Raw genomic sequence first — 15823 nt, forward strand, 5'->3', positions numbered from 1 at the left:
CTCCCAGGGGCCTCGTGTTCATCTTTCGCTCACATTCCTCTCTATAAAGACAGTGGTTGTTTACTGAGCACTTAACTTGCATGCAGGCCTCATCATCGTCCCACCTTACACAGAACAGGTAAAATCCCTATTTTTGTGAGAAAAGTGAGGCTCAAAGAAACCTGGCCAAAAATAGTGCCTACAAGCAGCAGAGTTTGGATTCGAACCCACTTACTTCTTCTGAGCCTCCAATACAAACTCTAATGGATATGCCATACTTAGCCCACTTTCTCCTGGGGTGTCTTCTTCCCCCAGGCAATTACTCTCATTCTTCATGAGAGTAAACAACGGAGCCGCTCATCATTGATCCTTTCAACTAGCAAACCTTTCCTGAAGGTTTAACACAAGTTACACAGAAATAAGTGCTTACTAGTAGCTTCTTTGTAAGTATCCAGTCCCCAAGTCTTTTTGGTTCCTACAAGCAAGCAGATACCTACACGATCCACTGTGGTCTCGAGAGTCCGTAGTTCTCATAGTTGCATGGTTTTTCTTCTCAAGTGGCACAAAGGTAGATGGTAACACAGATTTTAAGGGTTTCCAATCGAGAAAGCATGAAGTTCTTCCTAGAAATGAGATGGATTTAAAAAACAAAGAACAGTTGGTCCTTCATATCCTTGGATGCAAAGGGCTGACTATAAGTCATAGTTCTATGAAGATTTTTCCACTGTTGCAGGGAAAACCCCAAGTCATTCAAGATTCAACTGTAAAAGTGCACTCACACTGAAGTTTAGAGTAGGTTTTAAGGAATCTCAAGAGAAAGGAAACATCATTATCTCAAAACAAACAAACAAACAAAACACACACACACACACACACACACACACAAAGAAAAACTCAGTGATGAAATTCTGAAACGGAGCCTCTTACCTTGCTTTAATGATTTCATGTAGGACTTCCATGAACAATGTGAACACATTAGAAATAGCCACTTATTTTTTTAAGTATCAGTTTTATTAAAAAGTGCATTTTGATTAATTTACGATCTAGGTAAGCTGTTAAGATATCAGTATACTCTCTGGAATAATAACTTTACAAAGATTTAAAACAAACCAAATTTTAAAAGCCTTTTTATTTCCTTCACCATTATTGTTTTACAATACAAATATCACCTTGTGAATACACACACAAAAAAACAACCCTACGGAAGATAATTCTGCTGCACGTAAAATACAGAATGGATATATATAATTCTTCATTCTTAAAAAACTATTTTGTTCTCCACATTGGCAAGTATAGAATAGAATACTTCCCCAAACATCCTTTTGTTAGGAGCAAAACTTAGAATTACATGCAGTTTCTGCACAAATATATTTTAAAGAAATAGATCTCTTTTTTGTTGTTCACCAACAAAATTGTCATGAGAGTATGGATAACTAATTTATAGCTTTCAAGTTTTAGTTAAGTGATCATTTTCAAAACTCGCTTTTTAAAAAAGAAGTATTCATGGCTGTTTTCACTGTAGAGTTAAAATTGAACCACCAAATAGGTAAAATAGTGTAAGTGGGTCATGTCGTTGCCGCAGGCTCACAATATGAGAGACGGCTCTGACTTTCTGATTACCCGTCCCCCCCTTCCCCCAGTCTGTAATTCAGAGCAACTGAAAAGCCATAAGCAGTCTTCTGATTTAATTTAGCTATAAATGCAAAATTTAGTAGTGTATACATACATTTATATTTTCATGGAATACTTTAAATAAAAACATTTTTTTAAGATTGCCTACTGACCATACAATCAAGACAAGAAAGGCACTAGAAACATAGACAAATTTCTCTCCCAAGAAGCATTTTTAAATTTTAACTCTCTTCTCTTTGACATGTAAAAATCTTGAAATTTGGTTTTCATAACATCATTTGAAAAATAAAGTTAGGAAATACTTAGAAAATCACTTTATAACAGAATCTTTTTTTTTTTTTGCACTTTTTGACACACTGTCTCTGCTGATTTTACAAAACCCAAAGTTACTAAACCTTTCTGTGTCTGTCATTTTTATTTGACTATCGGTGCAACAGGTAGAAAGATTTCAGAATCAGACCCCATTCAGGTACTTAGAAACCTTCATAGAGACATTTGCTAGAAAATGGCTTACAGCCCAATCTTTGGGGCAAGAGATATGAAAAGTATGTTTTCCCAAGAAAAATAATACGCTTTATTTCCAGATGTGACTGGAAAAAACAGAACTTAGGATACAAAAGCTTACATTTATGCTGTTGCATCATATACAAAGGAACATGGTGGTTGTGGGTTATGTAAATCCGAGACTTATGAACAGGAAATGTGTACAGTGCATGATAGGTTAGATTTTCTTTATTGTTGTCCAACGCAGGTCCTTTGGAGAGAAAAAGAAGATCACAGTGCTGACCAGGTAACTCAATAGGTTAAGTCAAGGTAACCGTTGAAAGATAGTGGGATTAGGGAGGTGTTTATTTTATGGCATCTTCTCTCGTGGAGTTCTTAGCACTTCGGACAGGTCCTCGTTCCCCCACTTTGCACAGCTGTTATGTGTCATTCACCAACCGGCTGTATTTAACAGGCCTACTGAGGTGGACTACTGGCCAGGGGAAGGGCCAATGGTAAGATCGAGGTACAATTCCTTGGACATTCTTTTCAAAGTACTGAAATGGCTTGTACCACCACACCCGGGCCAAGAGGTTCATCTGGGAAGCTTCTTTGAGCACCTAAGACAATAAAGAAAGGAAAGACCAAGTCAGTAAGAGCAACTAACTTGTTCCAGCCCCAAAGGGAATATACGTATTTTTCTCATGACCTTTCACTTTAAGATCAGTTTTTTTAATATTAAAATGCACAAAGGGCCCCAGACTGGCTCCATGTCCACCCTCACCCCAGTTTCACAGTCACACCACCATTCTACACTTGGCACTCATCTGCACACTGGGAAACACCTAGTAGAAAAACAAGTCACTCCAATTCCAGGAGTGCAAGGAAAACCTGTGGCTTACTCAGCCTCTTGTCTAGAAATAAACACCTCAATTAGCTTTTTAGTTACTCTTCTACAATGAAAATGGACAAACTTAATGTTAAATATTAAGCTGGTGAGGGGCCAAGGGTAGGAATGCAAATCAAGCAACAGGTGGGCACAAGTTAGTAAATATTTTCAGGGACAATGAGAATGTGGTATTTGTTTAACAGGATGCAATCTCCTATGCCATTATTAACACATTTCTTGGTCATTTTTTATTTTTAAGTGGATCAACATCACAAAAGATAACATAGTCATAGTTGACTATCTCTTAAGAAAAGAGAAAACTAAGGCATCTGTAGATCCTTTGTACTATTCCCCTGCCACGTCAGTAACACCAACCCAGGAGCAAAAGACGCGAAAATCAAATGGGGGAAAGCTCACTTGCTGATTGGCCATAGTGTGGTACCACCAGAAGAGTCTTGTAGTGATGTAATATGCCACCACCACGTCCACAGTGTAGTGGTCATGCGCTAAGAGAATACAGAAGATTCCAACTACGCTGAGAAGCCAGCAAATCCAGTGATACCACCAGAGTCGTCGAGGGGAATCTGAAGAGAGGAGAAATTTGCAATAATCCCACTATTCAAGTACCACTAAGGGCACCCAATCACACCTCTACCACCAATGTGAGTGCAATTTCCTCATGTCCTTCCTTCTGCAAACCTCTTGGGCTATCAAATCTTTAGCTTATCTGTAACCAGTGTTAGAATAGGAGCATCTTACTTTATAAAGCGTTTTTACTAGCAATAGTAATTCATATTTGTCTGTTATTTGACTCATACAGTCATAAATATAGTTTAAAAGGACAAATAAGGACAGGTTAATGTATCACGATCCATTTTTTTAAAAAGCTGTTCTTGGACAGTTAATTTACATGTAAATAATTTGGGGTTAATTCTCTATACAAAATCAATCCTTTCAGTCCATAGATCTTATACATGGATTAATTATAATTGATATGACTGTCTTATTTGCTTTCCAGTCTGTGCAACTATACACTACTCTGAGTCTTTGAGATTTCCACCTTCTCAAATACAAATCAGAGAAAATCCAAATGCCTGGGAATTCCAGTCCAAGTGCATTCCCAGCGGTAGGGCAGTGACAGATACTAAACACTGTCTGTGCCTCCACTGGAAAATCACCTGAGGGAAGCACCAACATCTTCATTAGTGTGGGCCTGTCAGCCTTGTTTTCTCAATAGATGGTCTGAAATTCTAGGCAAGAAACAGTTTGAATGTGGTCTACCTGCCCTCCCCATTCCAGGGGAGAACTTTCAGGATTTTATTAGGTTCTCAAGGGGTCCAAGAATCAATCGCTCATTCATTCAACCAATATTTATTGAGCATGTACAATGTGCCCGGAATGAGAACTGCTCTAGGCACCGACATCAATGTACAAAACAGGCAAAAAGCCTGCCTTTGTGGGGAGATCCCTTCCCAGTAGGGAAGAGAGACAATAAAAAATAATTATAATAAATAAGAAAATTATATACTATGTTAGGGGTCTTAAATGCTATGGAAAAATAAAGTTGAATAGGATAAGCAGGGTCAGAAGGGTGAAGGGTGGTTTGCAATTTTAAATGGAGGGTCAGGGTAGGGGTCTTAGTGTATGTATTATTCCATTTCCAGGAAAATTTGTATTTGATACCTTAACAACATAGTAACAAATATTCATTCTTCATGCAACACTATTATAAGTGTCCATCTATTTTAGTTTTTAGCTCCTCTCCCTCACCCATTATATATCAGTATCTCATTTTAAAGATTTAGAAACCAAGACTTAGAAAGGTTAAATGTTTTTCCCAAGGATTCAAAAATCAGTGTTTGTGACCCAATATAGCACATTGCTTTATTATCTTCCGGAAGGATAAGGCTTAATCCCATTAAAGGATTTCAGGTACCAACCAGCAGGGGCCAGAAATCCCTCTTCCAGGCCCACTGACGTCAGACCCATTTTGTTCCCATTTTCTGAGCCCAGTTACAACCTAGTACAAAGGCTTGATCACGCCCTGACAATTCTGAATAGACATTGTTAGAATTCGCTCTATTTGGTCAGTGCCCCGAAGCCCATCTTCTCTTCTTCTGTTGTGTCCCCTAGCTTAGTTTTTCTTAAGACCAAACCTGGGCATTCACCCTTCATTCTACCACCTGTCTTCTGAACCTCCACAATCAATCTGACGACCCTTCTTGGTCAATCTCCCTCTGGTCCTTCTACTTCTCTCCATCTCCAATGCCATCTGGTCGTCTGAGCCACCACCATCCTGTACTGGATTACAGCAGCAGACTCCTAACTTTTCTTCTGGTCTCCAGTCTCCTCCCTCTCCCATCCATCTTGCAAGCTGCTGCCAGAGTGGTTTCTCCCTCCAGAAAGGATAAGGTGACACTGCCCCACTGGGACAAGCCGTCAGCAGGCACCCCATCTCTGACCGATGGGAGGTCAGATTCCTTTTGGTGGCTCACGGCATGCTCCGGGACTGGTTCCTACTTACCAGTTCATTCTCACTCCTCATCAGTACCCCCACTCTAAATTCCAACCACGTTAAGCTTCCAAGGGGCCACGCCATCCCAAGACATCCCTCCTGCAATGTGTGTCCCTCCTCTGTGATATCAGCAACCTGGTTCACTTGTCACTCTATCATGGAACTGCCTGTCGAAGGCTCACTGGGACTGTTCCTAACAGTAAAATATTGAACACAACTGACTTTTCTACAAGTAGATAAATGAAAAAATGTAATCTGTGGTTCATGTGTAGTACTGAAATATAAATAGCAATTAAAATGAACTAGAGTCTCATCTCAAAAACACCCCTGAGAGAAAAGTGGCATGATACCATTTATGTAAATTTTAAAAACCAGAGAATAATATAACACACAAGTACAAAAACATGCATGGAAATGATATAGGAAAATGGGAGGGGGGAAGGGATGAAATGGATTAATCATATGTGAACACTTTATTTGCTTTTGTGTTTCATAATAAAATATTTTAAGTGCATTTTTTATAGGAACTTTCCCATTTAGTGTCTGCCTCCTTTAGTGTTCCTGAGCCCATGGCCTCTACGATCATGATCCAAAGACATCACTGACCCATCACTGCACCCTCAGCTTAGAGCAGTGGTTCTCAACCTTCCTAATGCTGTGACCCTTTAATACAGTTCCTCATGTTGTGGTGACCCCCAATTTCATTGTTACAAATTGAACATAAATAAAGCATAGTGATTAATCACAAAAACAGTATGTAATTATATATGTGTTTTCCGATGGTCTTAGGCGACCCCTGTGAAAGGGTCGTTTGACCCCCAAAGGGGTTGCGACCCACAGGTTGAGAACCGCTGGCTTAGAGCATAGTGTCAGGTGCTTGGAAAAATGGCTACTGAGTGAACACATGATCTTCCATCATCCAGTTAGCCAGGCCCAATACTAGATTTCTGTGTCCTGGAGATTTCCTTCTCATTCCTTCCAGCGGTTGTCACACCCCACAACACTGCAGATGACACAGAAGGAAACAAGACACTCCAGCCAAGAAGAGCAGTTACTCCCTCCCACACATATTCCCCGGTGCCTGCTGTCTGTATGCAGGCAAGGTGGTGAGATGAGGCACTGCCCTTTTAGGCCTCCAGTCTTGCTTCAGCAGACTTGCCCCAGACCCTAGGAAATGGCAGGCAAGACAATTCTAATGGAAGCCTGTTGCAGACTTACACTCTTTGATAAATAAGTAGGTGAGTGTGAGCATGACCGTGTGGCCGCTGTACAGATAGTCCCCACACATGTTGTGAGAGCCAGTGATGGACAGGCCACCGCCAGCAATGAGCTTCATTATTCTCCGCAGTTGGGCTTCCCAGTCTCCAAAAAGCTGGTGGGAAAGAGAAAACAAGATTTATTAGCCCACATGAAGGTGTGCTATAATTACTATTTATATTCAGAACTAGGCTTTGGGATATTGAGATTTATAATAAGAAATATATATCTGGTCTTTGTCCCTGTTCCTGGCACAGAGCTTCTAAACCCTTTGGAATTTCCTAAGCGATAAGAAAGATAAAGGTGTATTTGTTATTCATAACAAGCCATTTTCAACCACACCTGAGTTCACCTGAGTTGAAAAGCCCCTAAGGATGTTTGCCAGAATCAACCAGGTGGTGCGAGGGTTGGAGCTTTGAGTCCACTTCCCCCCACCTCTGGCTTAATCACCAATGGCCAATGACTTAATCAATCATGCCTCCGGAACAAAGCCTCCACAAAAATCCCATGGGAGAGGGTCTGGAGTGCTTCCAGACTGGTGAACACGTGGAGCTATCAGGAGAGGGTGACCCTGGAGAGAGCATGCCTCTTGCCACATACGTTGCCCTGTGCATCTTTTCCATCTGGCTGCTCCTCAGTTACATCCTTTTATAATAAACTTCTAATCTAGTAAGTAAATTGGACTCCTGAATTCTGTGAGTCACTCTAGCAAGTTAATTGAACCAGAGGAAGGGGTCATGAGAACTTCAGAAGCACAGGTGACCATCTGGCCTTGTGATTGGCATCTGAAGTGGGAGAGTAGTCAGTATCTGAGTTCTTTACCTGTGGGATCTGACACTGTCTCTGGGTAGATAGTATCAGATTTGAGTTAAAGAGAGTTGGAGAATTGCTTGGTACCCCCCACACACACACACACCTGGTCACAGGTGTGTTCAAGATGGTTATTGAGAGTAGAGGAGACACACAGGAGAGTCTTTCCTTTAAAAACTTATATTAAGACATGACACCCCCCCACCTTGAAGACTGGCCACTCAATGTTTATGTTCCTTGGGCAACTCTTGGAAAGAATATTAAGTAGCTTCAGAACTTTCCTGAGAAATATAGTATTTTTTATATTTCAACAGATGCTTACCCATTTTTTTTTATTACTCTGATAGAGAAAGACTGACTGGTTTGGTCTTATTACTGCTGGGTGTGTGTGTGTGTGGGGGGGTTAACCCCCCAGGGAAAATTTAGAGGTATATTTTCCCATGCATGGCCTGGAGGACAACTGTTGTATTGCTAAAGCAGCTGAAGATTGAGCAGTCAAATATACAAATAGTGTTTGGTATGTGATTTCTGGGGACCAAAGTAAAACAAGGAACTGGGTAGGATGTACCTTCAATCTTCTGAAATTATATGGATTAAATTGCATGTTTTTCCTTTCAACAAAAGTGAAAAAAGTTTAAGAATAAATTTACCTGTCTCTCATACAAGTCTAGGCTGGTTCCTTAGAGTAATAAATAGCTTGAACAATTCACACACTGCATTTTTCAATTGCTCTGTCAAATGAAATGTGTGACTGTCTCTATTTTATGATTGTCAGACTCTTTTTAAATTCTGGTTGGCCAAGTTAATCACCATGATCATGTCGCAGCTTTTAACTGATAATATTACAGCTTTGGAAAACATGTTCATATAAATATAAATTCATTATAATTTCCCTTTAAAGTTTTTATGAAGGTTTCTAGTTAAGGCAGGCAGGTTGAACACACCACGGAGAGGATATGAATTTCCAGATTCAATGGGATCACTGAATCAGCTCAATAGAAGAAAACAGATCTACACAGCAAGACTCAGCATCATGGAATTTCAGACACACGAGGGCAAAGAAGAAACCCTGAAGCTTCCAGAAATCAGAAACATGCTTCACATGAAAGATGAGAAATCAGATAATTTCAAAAGCAACACTAGAAAACAGAAGGCTTTAGAAAAATGCCTCCAAATTCTGAGGGTAAATAATTTCCAACTTAGAATTCTATACCCAGCCACATTATTAACTAAGCACCAACTAAGGATAAACTCAAGTCATTTTCATATATACAAGATTTCAAATATTTACCACCTGTGTACTCTTTTTTGGGAAATTACAAAGGATATGCTCCACAAAAGAAGGACTAAACACAGAAAAAGGAAGAGGATTTGCTAGAATGGCAATAAAAGGAAGGCTGAAAACTGCAGTCAGCCTAGAAAGTGAGCCTCCCAAATGGGCAAGTCAAAGCTCTGGAGAGCTGTCTTGAAGAAGATGAGATTGATAGAACACCCAATGCCTCTGACTCTATGGCTGGGAAAGTCACAATGTGGAAGTGAATAAGTATATAGAAAACGAATAAAGTAAAAAGCATGGTAATTACTAATTATACAGGAAACAAAATATTGTGCAGAAAGGGAAAATTATAGGAAACTACATGACTTGATTGGGAATAACATTTACAAAACTGTAATACTGTAAGCACTGAATACTGAGTTAAATCAAGGAGAATCCATGTAATTTCAGATGATTGAAGGTACATCCTACTCAGTTCCTCGTTGGAATTTGGTCCCCCAAATCATGGCTCTTCTACCAACTAGCAGTGTGGCCCTGGAGGGAAAATTACACTGGGAAGACAGAACAAAAAGTGTTCCGTCTTGAGAAACCGCTCCACATATTCCGCCCAGGGTTACCTGGTTGCATTCCGTGGAGGCAGGATGGAGTGTGCTTACTCTACTATAACTATAAGTGTGACCTCCCCATCAGTAGGCTTCTGGATGTTTGTTTTCTTAAAGTATATTTTTATTGATTTCAGAGAGGAGGGGAAAGGGAGAGAGACAGAAATATCAATGATGCGAGAGAATCATTGATAGGTTGACTCCTGCACTCCCACTACTGGGGATCGAGCCTGCAACCCATGCATGTGTCGTTGACTGGAATGGAACCCGAGATCCTTCAGTCTGCAGACTATCTACCGAGCCAAACCAGCTAGGGCCTGAATGTTCATTTTTGAAAGAAGAGGTATTTTGGGGGACATTCACATCAACACTTTCTCAGTGGACAGACAGTACAAAGTTGTGAAAATTTAGGTCTCATAGCTACATTAGGATGTGAATTATGGTCTCCTAGGGTCACAGAAAAATCAGTTCTCAGTGAAAATACACCAATTCTTTTCAACTTCTAATGACTGGCTAAGAAATTAAGTAAACTGGCCAAGTCACTTAAGCAATAACCATGCACAGCAAGAAACAGAGCAGAAGGTGGGAATGCCTTCTGAATGAGACAGGCCACTCCAGTACAGTTTGAGCCAGTGGGCCTTTGGTTATTACAAAACAGGTTTCTCAAAGCATTCTTTCAGTGCTAAATCACACCCGGCTCTGAGGGTCGTCTGTTCGCCATCATTCAGTATGCAGACAGCCCGGTGCCCAACCTTTTCTCTTAACTGCTTTGAAGAGCAGGGGCGTTCACTGTGCTTCAGCCCCACTGGCAGGGGAGGGAGAACCTGGGAGCAAAGCTCATCAAACAATGCTGCATACATCAATGGCTTTGGTGAGTTCTGACGAGGGCCTGAAGAGGAGTAGAGATGCTATTTAATATCGTCCTTGTACCTTACTAATGCTTTCTCTTACAGCAGCCCTGAAGAATCAGCAAGGCTTCCTGGGCTGGGAATCAAAGTCTTGACCCTTTGGTGTGTGTAAGCCAATGCACTAGCCACTGAGCAACACCAGCCAGGGCACCACAGGTATGGAGCAAGAATGGTGTGGGGGAACTGCACAAGTGACACAATGTACCCCAGCACTGTGTCCTTTGCCAGTAGGTTCTGCTATCTCCTGCTCACCCTCTCCCCTTTGGTAAGAATAGCAGCTCTTTCTCCTTTACTTTTCGAGGGGACACTCACAAGGGTGCTGCTATTCCCAAACTTAGTGTACCACCTCTGTGACTTGTTTTCCCAGTGAAAGTGCCCCGGCTGTTCAGTGTGGCAATGTGGCCCAAGTCCTCTGGCTCCATGTAGGTACTGCCTGCAAAACTACATGCTACCTGTGCAGTGCCAGTCCCTCGGAAGCCTGGGTGAACCAGGAATTGGGTACATCTAGAGCAGTGGTTCTCAACCTTCCTAATGCCACAACCCTTTAATACTCCTCATGTTGTGGTGACCCCCAATTTCATTGTCACAAATTGAACATAATTAAAGCATAGTGATTAATCACAAAAACAATATGTAATTATATATGTGTTTTCCGATGGTCTTAGGCGACCCCTGTGAAAGGGTCGTTCGACCCCCAAAGGGGTCTCGACCCACAGGTTGAGAACCACTGATCTAGAGGAACTTTTCCTTGAGCGTCTGGGAACCTTACAGAGATTTAATGTCAAGCTATCACTTCCCATTCCAACAACCATGAACAGCCAGCTGTTGCTCAAAGTATTCATTCATTCATTCATTCATTCATTCAATGAATCCACTGAATACTACCACCAGGGCAAATCATTTCTTTTTTTTATTCCCGAAGAAAATTTTCCTCCAAATCAAGAAATTCACTATCATCCATGACAAACCAAGATGGTTTGCTCTTACACTTAGACCACAGATCACACCTGCTGTGGGAATCAAGCGTCAGGGAGCAGGAGAACCGGAGAACTGATAGAATCCTGTCAGTCCCACCCCCACAGCCTTCAACTGAGAAACACACGCTACACACACTGCGTTTTCCCCTCAGCCTGAACTCCCCAAATGACAAAGGCCCGAAACAACAAAACTACATCCTATAGCATGTCCTTGAAGCCTGCACAGGCCAGGCAGTGTGTTTATAAGTTTGATGGATGTTTTAGATTTCCCAACAGCAGTGAGAGGCCCAAAACTGCCCCTTATCATTTCTCATGCTTTCTTAGTGTTACTGGAACAGGCAGTAAACAAGAGGGTGGGGGAGTGGTTCTACATAATAAAACACTGCCCTTTGTTTTTATAGAAATTCCAAATTTTTAACAGAGCTTTCTTATCAATTCCTCATATCCCCTCATGCCTGCCATGTGCTTAGTGCAGATGATATGATGTCCATTTAGATGATCAAAGTAACAGAGAGGCTATTTCTGTTTCACGGCGACTCAGTTGGGATCAATCCGAATGTCCTGCCTCTCACCTACACAATCTTGCCTTGGGTCTGGGAAAGAGCCTGCTATTGCTGCAAATACCTCCCCAGCAACAAAGGCTGAACAATGTCTTCAGGTTCACTTTTTGTTGTTGTTCTAATGAAGTTTAACCCATTTTATATGCCATTTAAGTGTAGTTGAGTAGCTAAAACAATTTAAAATAATTTATTCATTATTCTCTGAGGATCTATTTTTCATAAGTGTTTTCTCCATTTAAATGAAAGTCCCCCATCTCTATAAAAGTTATTTTCATCTTTCATAAACCATTTTCTGCCTCCTTATACAAGGTGTTTTCAGTTTGATTTTAACTTACTTTGCTTTATACTGTGCTCTGTTGGACTGATATTCCACAGATTACCAAGTTTACTTTCATAGGAATAACTATGAGCATAAACACGATCCCAAACCCCCGTTTTGGGTGATTCTGGACAATTTTACCAGCTCTGGCTTCATTTCTCTCATCTATAGCAGGCAAGAACAATACTTCCTCATCCTCAACCCTCACAAACCAAAGTGAGATAATGTTTGTAAAAGTGATTGCTAAAATTATACAGTGCTATACAAATGTAAGATAGCATGACAATTGCCAGGTTAAGTCAATATTTTGGGTGTGTGTGTATGTTGGGGCAGGGGAGGGGTTCTTAAGTGAGAACTCAAGGCCTAGCAGACAACAAGTGAAATTCAGATGGTTTTCTCCAACACACAGCCCTTGTGTATGCTCATCTGTGATCACGAGAGACTTTTCTGAACGCTTCCTCCAGATTCACTCCTGGAAAGATTTAGTTTCACCCACAAATATTATGTCCACCTCAAGTGATCTGAAGCAGGAAGATTTCGGTATGCACATCCTCTTAGAACTCATCTATATGAGTCTTTTTAAAAAGACTCCACTCAGCTCTGAAGAATTTGGCTCTCTGTACCTCTCCATTACCAAACACATCCATTAATTCCTATAATCCCTGGGCTAGGCAGGCAATGTGTGTGTGTGTGTGTGTGTGTGTGTAGAAGTCATCATCTCTAAGTAATTATCAGCAATAAGACACTCATCCCAACCAGCCTCCCTTTCCCAGTAAAAACTTTAAATTTTTTTCATGGCCTCTAGTAAGGAGATGTATCAAAGCTTCATAAAATCTTAAATAAAGGTCGGCCATGGATTTCCATTCACCCATGTTCTTATTTGTCACATGAAAGAAATCCTGTTTTTCAGTCTGGCAGGACTTGCCTTTAACAAAATTATATTTGCTTAAGGTGTTGAGAGATCGTTTCGCCTACTTGGTCATGAAGTGAAAACTGAAGAAACAATTTCCCTCAGAGTTTTGTGTTGAACATTTCTAAATCTAAAGAAGAGCGCAATGAATACCACTAGACCCTTCACTTATATTCGATTACCAACACGATCCTACATTGCTGCCTCTCCTCTCCTTTCCTCTCTCCTCTCCTCTCCCTGCCCCTCCCCTTCCCTCCTCTCTCTCTCTCTCTCTCTCGTTCGTGGACCACTTGAGAGTAAGTTGAATACACTAGGGCACATCGCTCCTAAATGCAAACACCAGGTATTTCCCTCTATAATCCACACGTGACACAATTCTATCAGTCAGTAGACATCTTCATTCAGACTGCCCAATGGGCTCAGCAATTTCCTTCAGAGTCTTCTCCCCCTGATCTGGAATCCAATCAGAGAATACAGACTGAGGATACTTGTCAGACTCTTCACTTTTCTTAGTCTTGTTTTCTTTATTAATGAGAGACATTCTTGAAGAGTCCAGTCTGTTTGTTTTTATAGAATGTTCCTCAATTTGGCTTTATCAGATTGTTTCCTTATGTTTACATTCAGGTTAAATGTTCTTGGTGGGAACATTACAGAATCTGACCCTGTCACATTTAGGGTCAGACCTGGCACAAAATAGGGCCATATAATTTGGCACCACTCTGAGCCCTCCCACCCTCGCAACAGCTTACTTCCTGTATCACTGGAGAGAGGTCTAAGAGACAGATGTGACCACATAAACCCCCTGCTAAAACCTTTCCTGGCTTGCTATGGCCAGACTCCTTAGATCAAGCCCACACTCCTAAGCAGGGTAACAAGTCCCCTTAAAATCTGCCCACAACTTGCCACTCTGGCTTTACCTCTGGCTACAAAACCCACAGGATCACATGCCCAGGCACATCTGACTTTACCTGTTTCCCAGACTCTCTCTCTCACCCTTCCTGTTTTCTCCACCTGCAAGCTCTTGCTCTCTCCAATTCCACATGGCAAACTCCTACTCATCCTTTTGAGACTTGGCTCAGACAGCTCCCTCCTCAGTGCAGCCAACACTCCCAGGGGAGTGTGCCACCTTCTTCTTTGCTTCCATGGCAGCCGAGCTGCACATGCCTATGACAGGAAGGGCTGAACAAGTCAGAATGGCCTGTGCGTCACATGTCTGTCATGGCTTCTGGGGGCCCATTTACCAGGGGAGGGACGCCTGTCTTATACATTTGTGTGTCCTCAAAGTGCACCCCGCACAGGAAGGTTCTCTAGAAATGTTTGTTCAGGATATAAGCACTTGCTTGTTTATGAAAAATGTCACATCTGCAAACTCTCTGCCCCACAATCTGCAAGTGTGACTCTTCTTGGTGATTTTCCATAAAGAAGAAAAACATTTAGAAAGTTTGGGATTTATAAAATCATGTCCAATGCATATATCAAATGTTAACTATACGAAAGCAGGAATAACTATGCAGAAATCATAACCAGAAGTATGTAAGAAAAATACACATAGGGGACTAATAAATCTACTAAAACATTAACAGTAGATAGGGCCATGAGTGGTTATAAAAATTTTCCTCTTTTTGTATATTTTCAATGAATCTATAATGAATGTGGAATTTCTTTAAAATAGAAAAAAATATTTTTAAGAGAAAGAATTTGCACATTTCTTTTTTTAATCCCTGTAAAAGGAAGAGTACGATGGAGAAAGAAGTGGGAAAGTGAAGAAGAAAGTTGAACAAAAAGGAAAACTATACTGACATTAAGAAACTGGCAAAGCAGAAAATTAGGTAAAATCAAGCATTGACAATTAGAATTCCACACAATTCAACAGGATGACATGAAGCTATTTTGGTGACAGAATATAAGCCATATTCTGAAATATTACTAAGGTTAGCAGGAGCTAATCAGAATATCCAAATTTGTCAGCATGGAGGGCAGCTAGGAACACCGAACCTGAGAACGTAAGGAAGAACTGAAAAAGGTCCTAAAATCCTCAAGAGCAATGAGTCTTTTGCCTTGTAGGACAGCTCATGCCAGAAAAAGAGGCCTTTCAGGCTGACGACTGTCCCATCATGGCTCAGCAGTGAATTAAAGGACGTGCTCTGATCGTTCCAATTTGTGCAATGCAGGAAAACGGACGGTGACAGAAGAGAGTACACAGGCCTTTCACGGCTTTTGTATTTTATTGTTCCACTGAACAATTAAATTAATCTCCAATGCCACTCAAACATAACCCTTGTCCAACAGTGGGTTATGTTAAAGTGTGTTGGGGGGAATTTTTTTTTTAACCATGTCTTTCAAGTTCAAGAGAGTCATTTCACTGAAAAGACCATGTCAGATTAATGCATTTGCCAGCTAAGTACCTTAGCTGCAACATAACTCCTTTCGAAGGTTTTCAGATCTAAGCTCACCATGGAGACCAAAAAACAGAACCCAACATGCATCTCACTTTAAAGCTTAGTCACTGGACGATTGTTACAATGGGAGTGGAAAACTGCATAATTTATTTCTTCTCTTCCATTAGCATCAGGCTGTCAGTCTAGCTGGTGTCTAGGGTAGGTTTGTTTGTTTGTTTTTCTCTCTTTTGGAGTTTGCCAAAACAGTTAGAAAAAAAACTTCTTACAGAAAGCTTAGAACACCAAAGAATTCTCAAATGTTTCTGCC

General features: G+C 41.0%; 1 protein-coding gene across 7 annotated transcripts in view; it reads right to left on the reverse strand.

Moving 5' to 3' along the window:
- Positions 1-1077: 1077 nt before the first annotated feature.
- SGMS1 (sphingomyelin synthase 1) overlaps positions 1078-15823 on the reverse strand; it is a 230517-nt gene continuing 215771 nt past the window's right edge. For all 7 annotated transcript variants that reach the window (XM_014547474.1, XM_005875931.2, XM_014547472.1 and 4 more), the window contains 3 exons: positions 6717-6870; positions 3401-3567; positions 1078-2714 (listed from right to left, as the gene is read on the reverse strand). In XM_014547474.1, coding sequence (XP_014402960.1) covers positions 2535-2714; positions 3401-3567; positions 6717-6870 — 501 coding nt within the window. In that variant the 3' untranslated portion in view covers positions 1078-2534. The remainder of the gene's footprint in view (positions 2715-3400; positions 3568-6716; positions 6871-15823) is intronic.

Source organism: Myotis brandtii, unplaced genomic scaffold (genome assembly GCF_000412655.1).
Source record: "Myotis brandtii unplaced genomic scaffold, ASM41265v1 scaffold475, whole genome shotgun sequence".
NCBI lineage: Eukaryota > Metazoa > Chordata > Mammalia > Chiroptera > Vespertilionidae > Myotis > Myotis brandtii.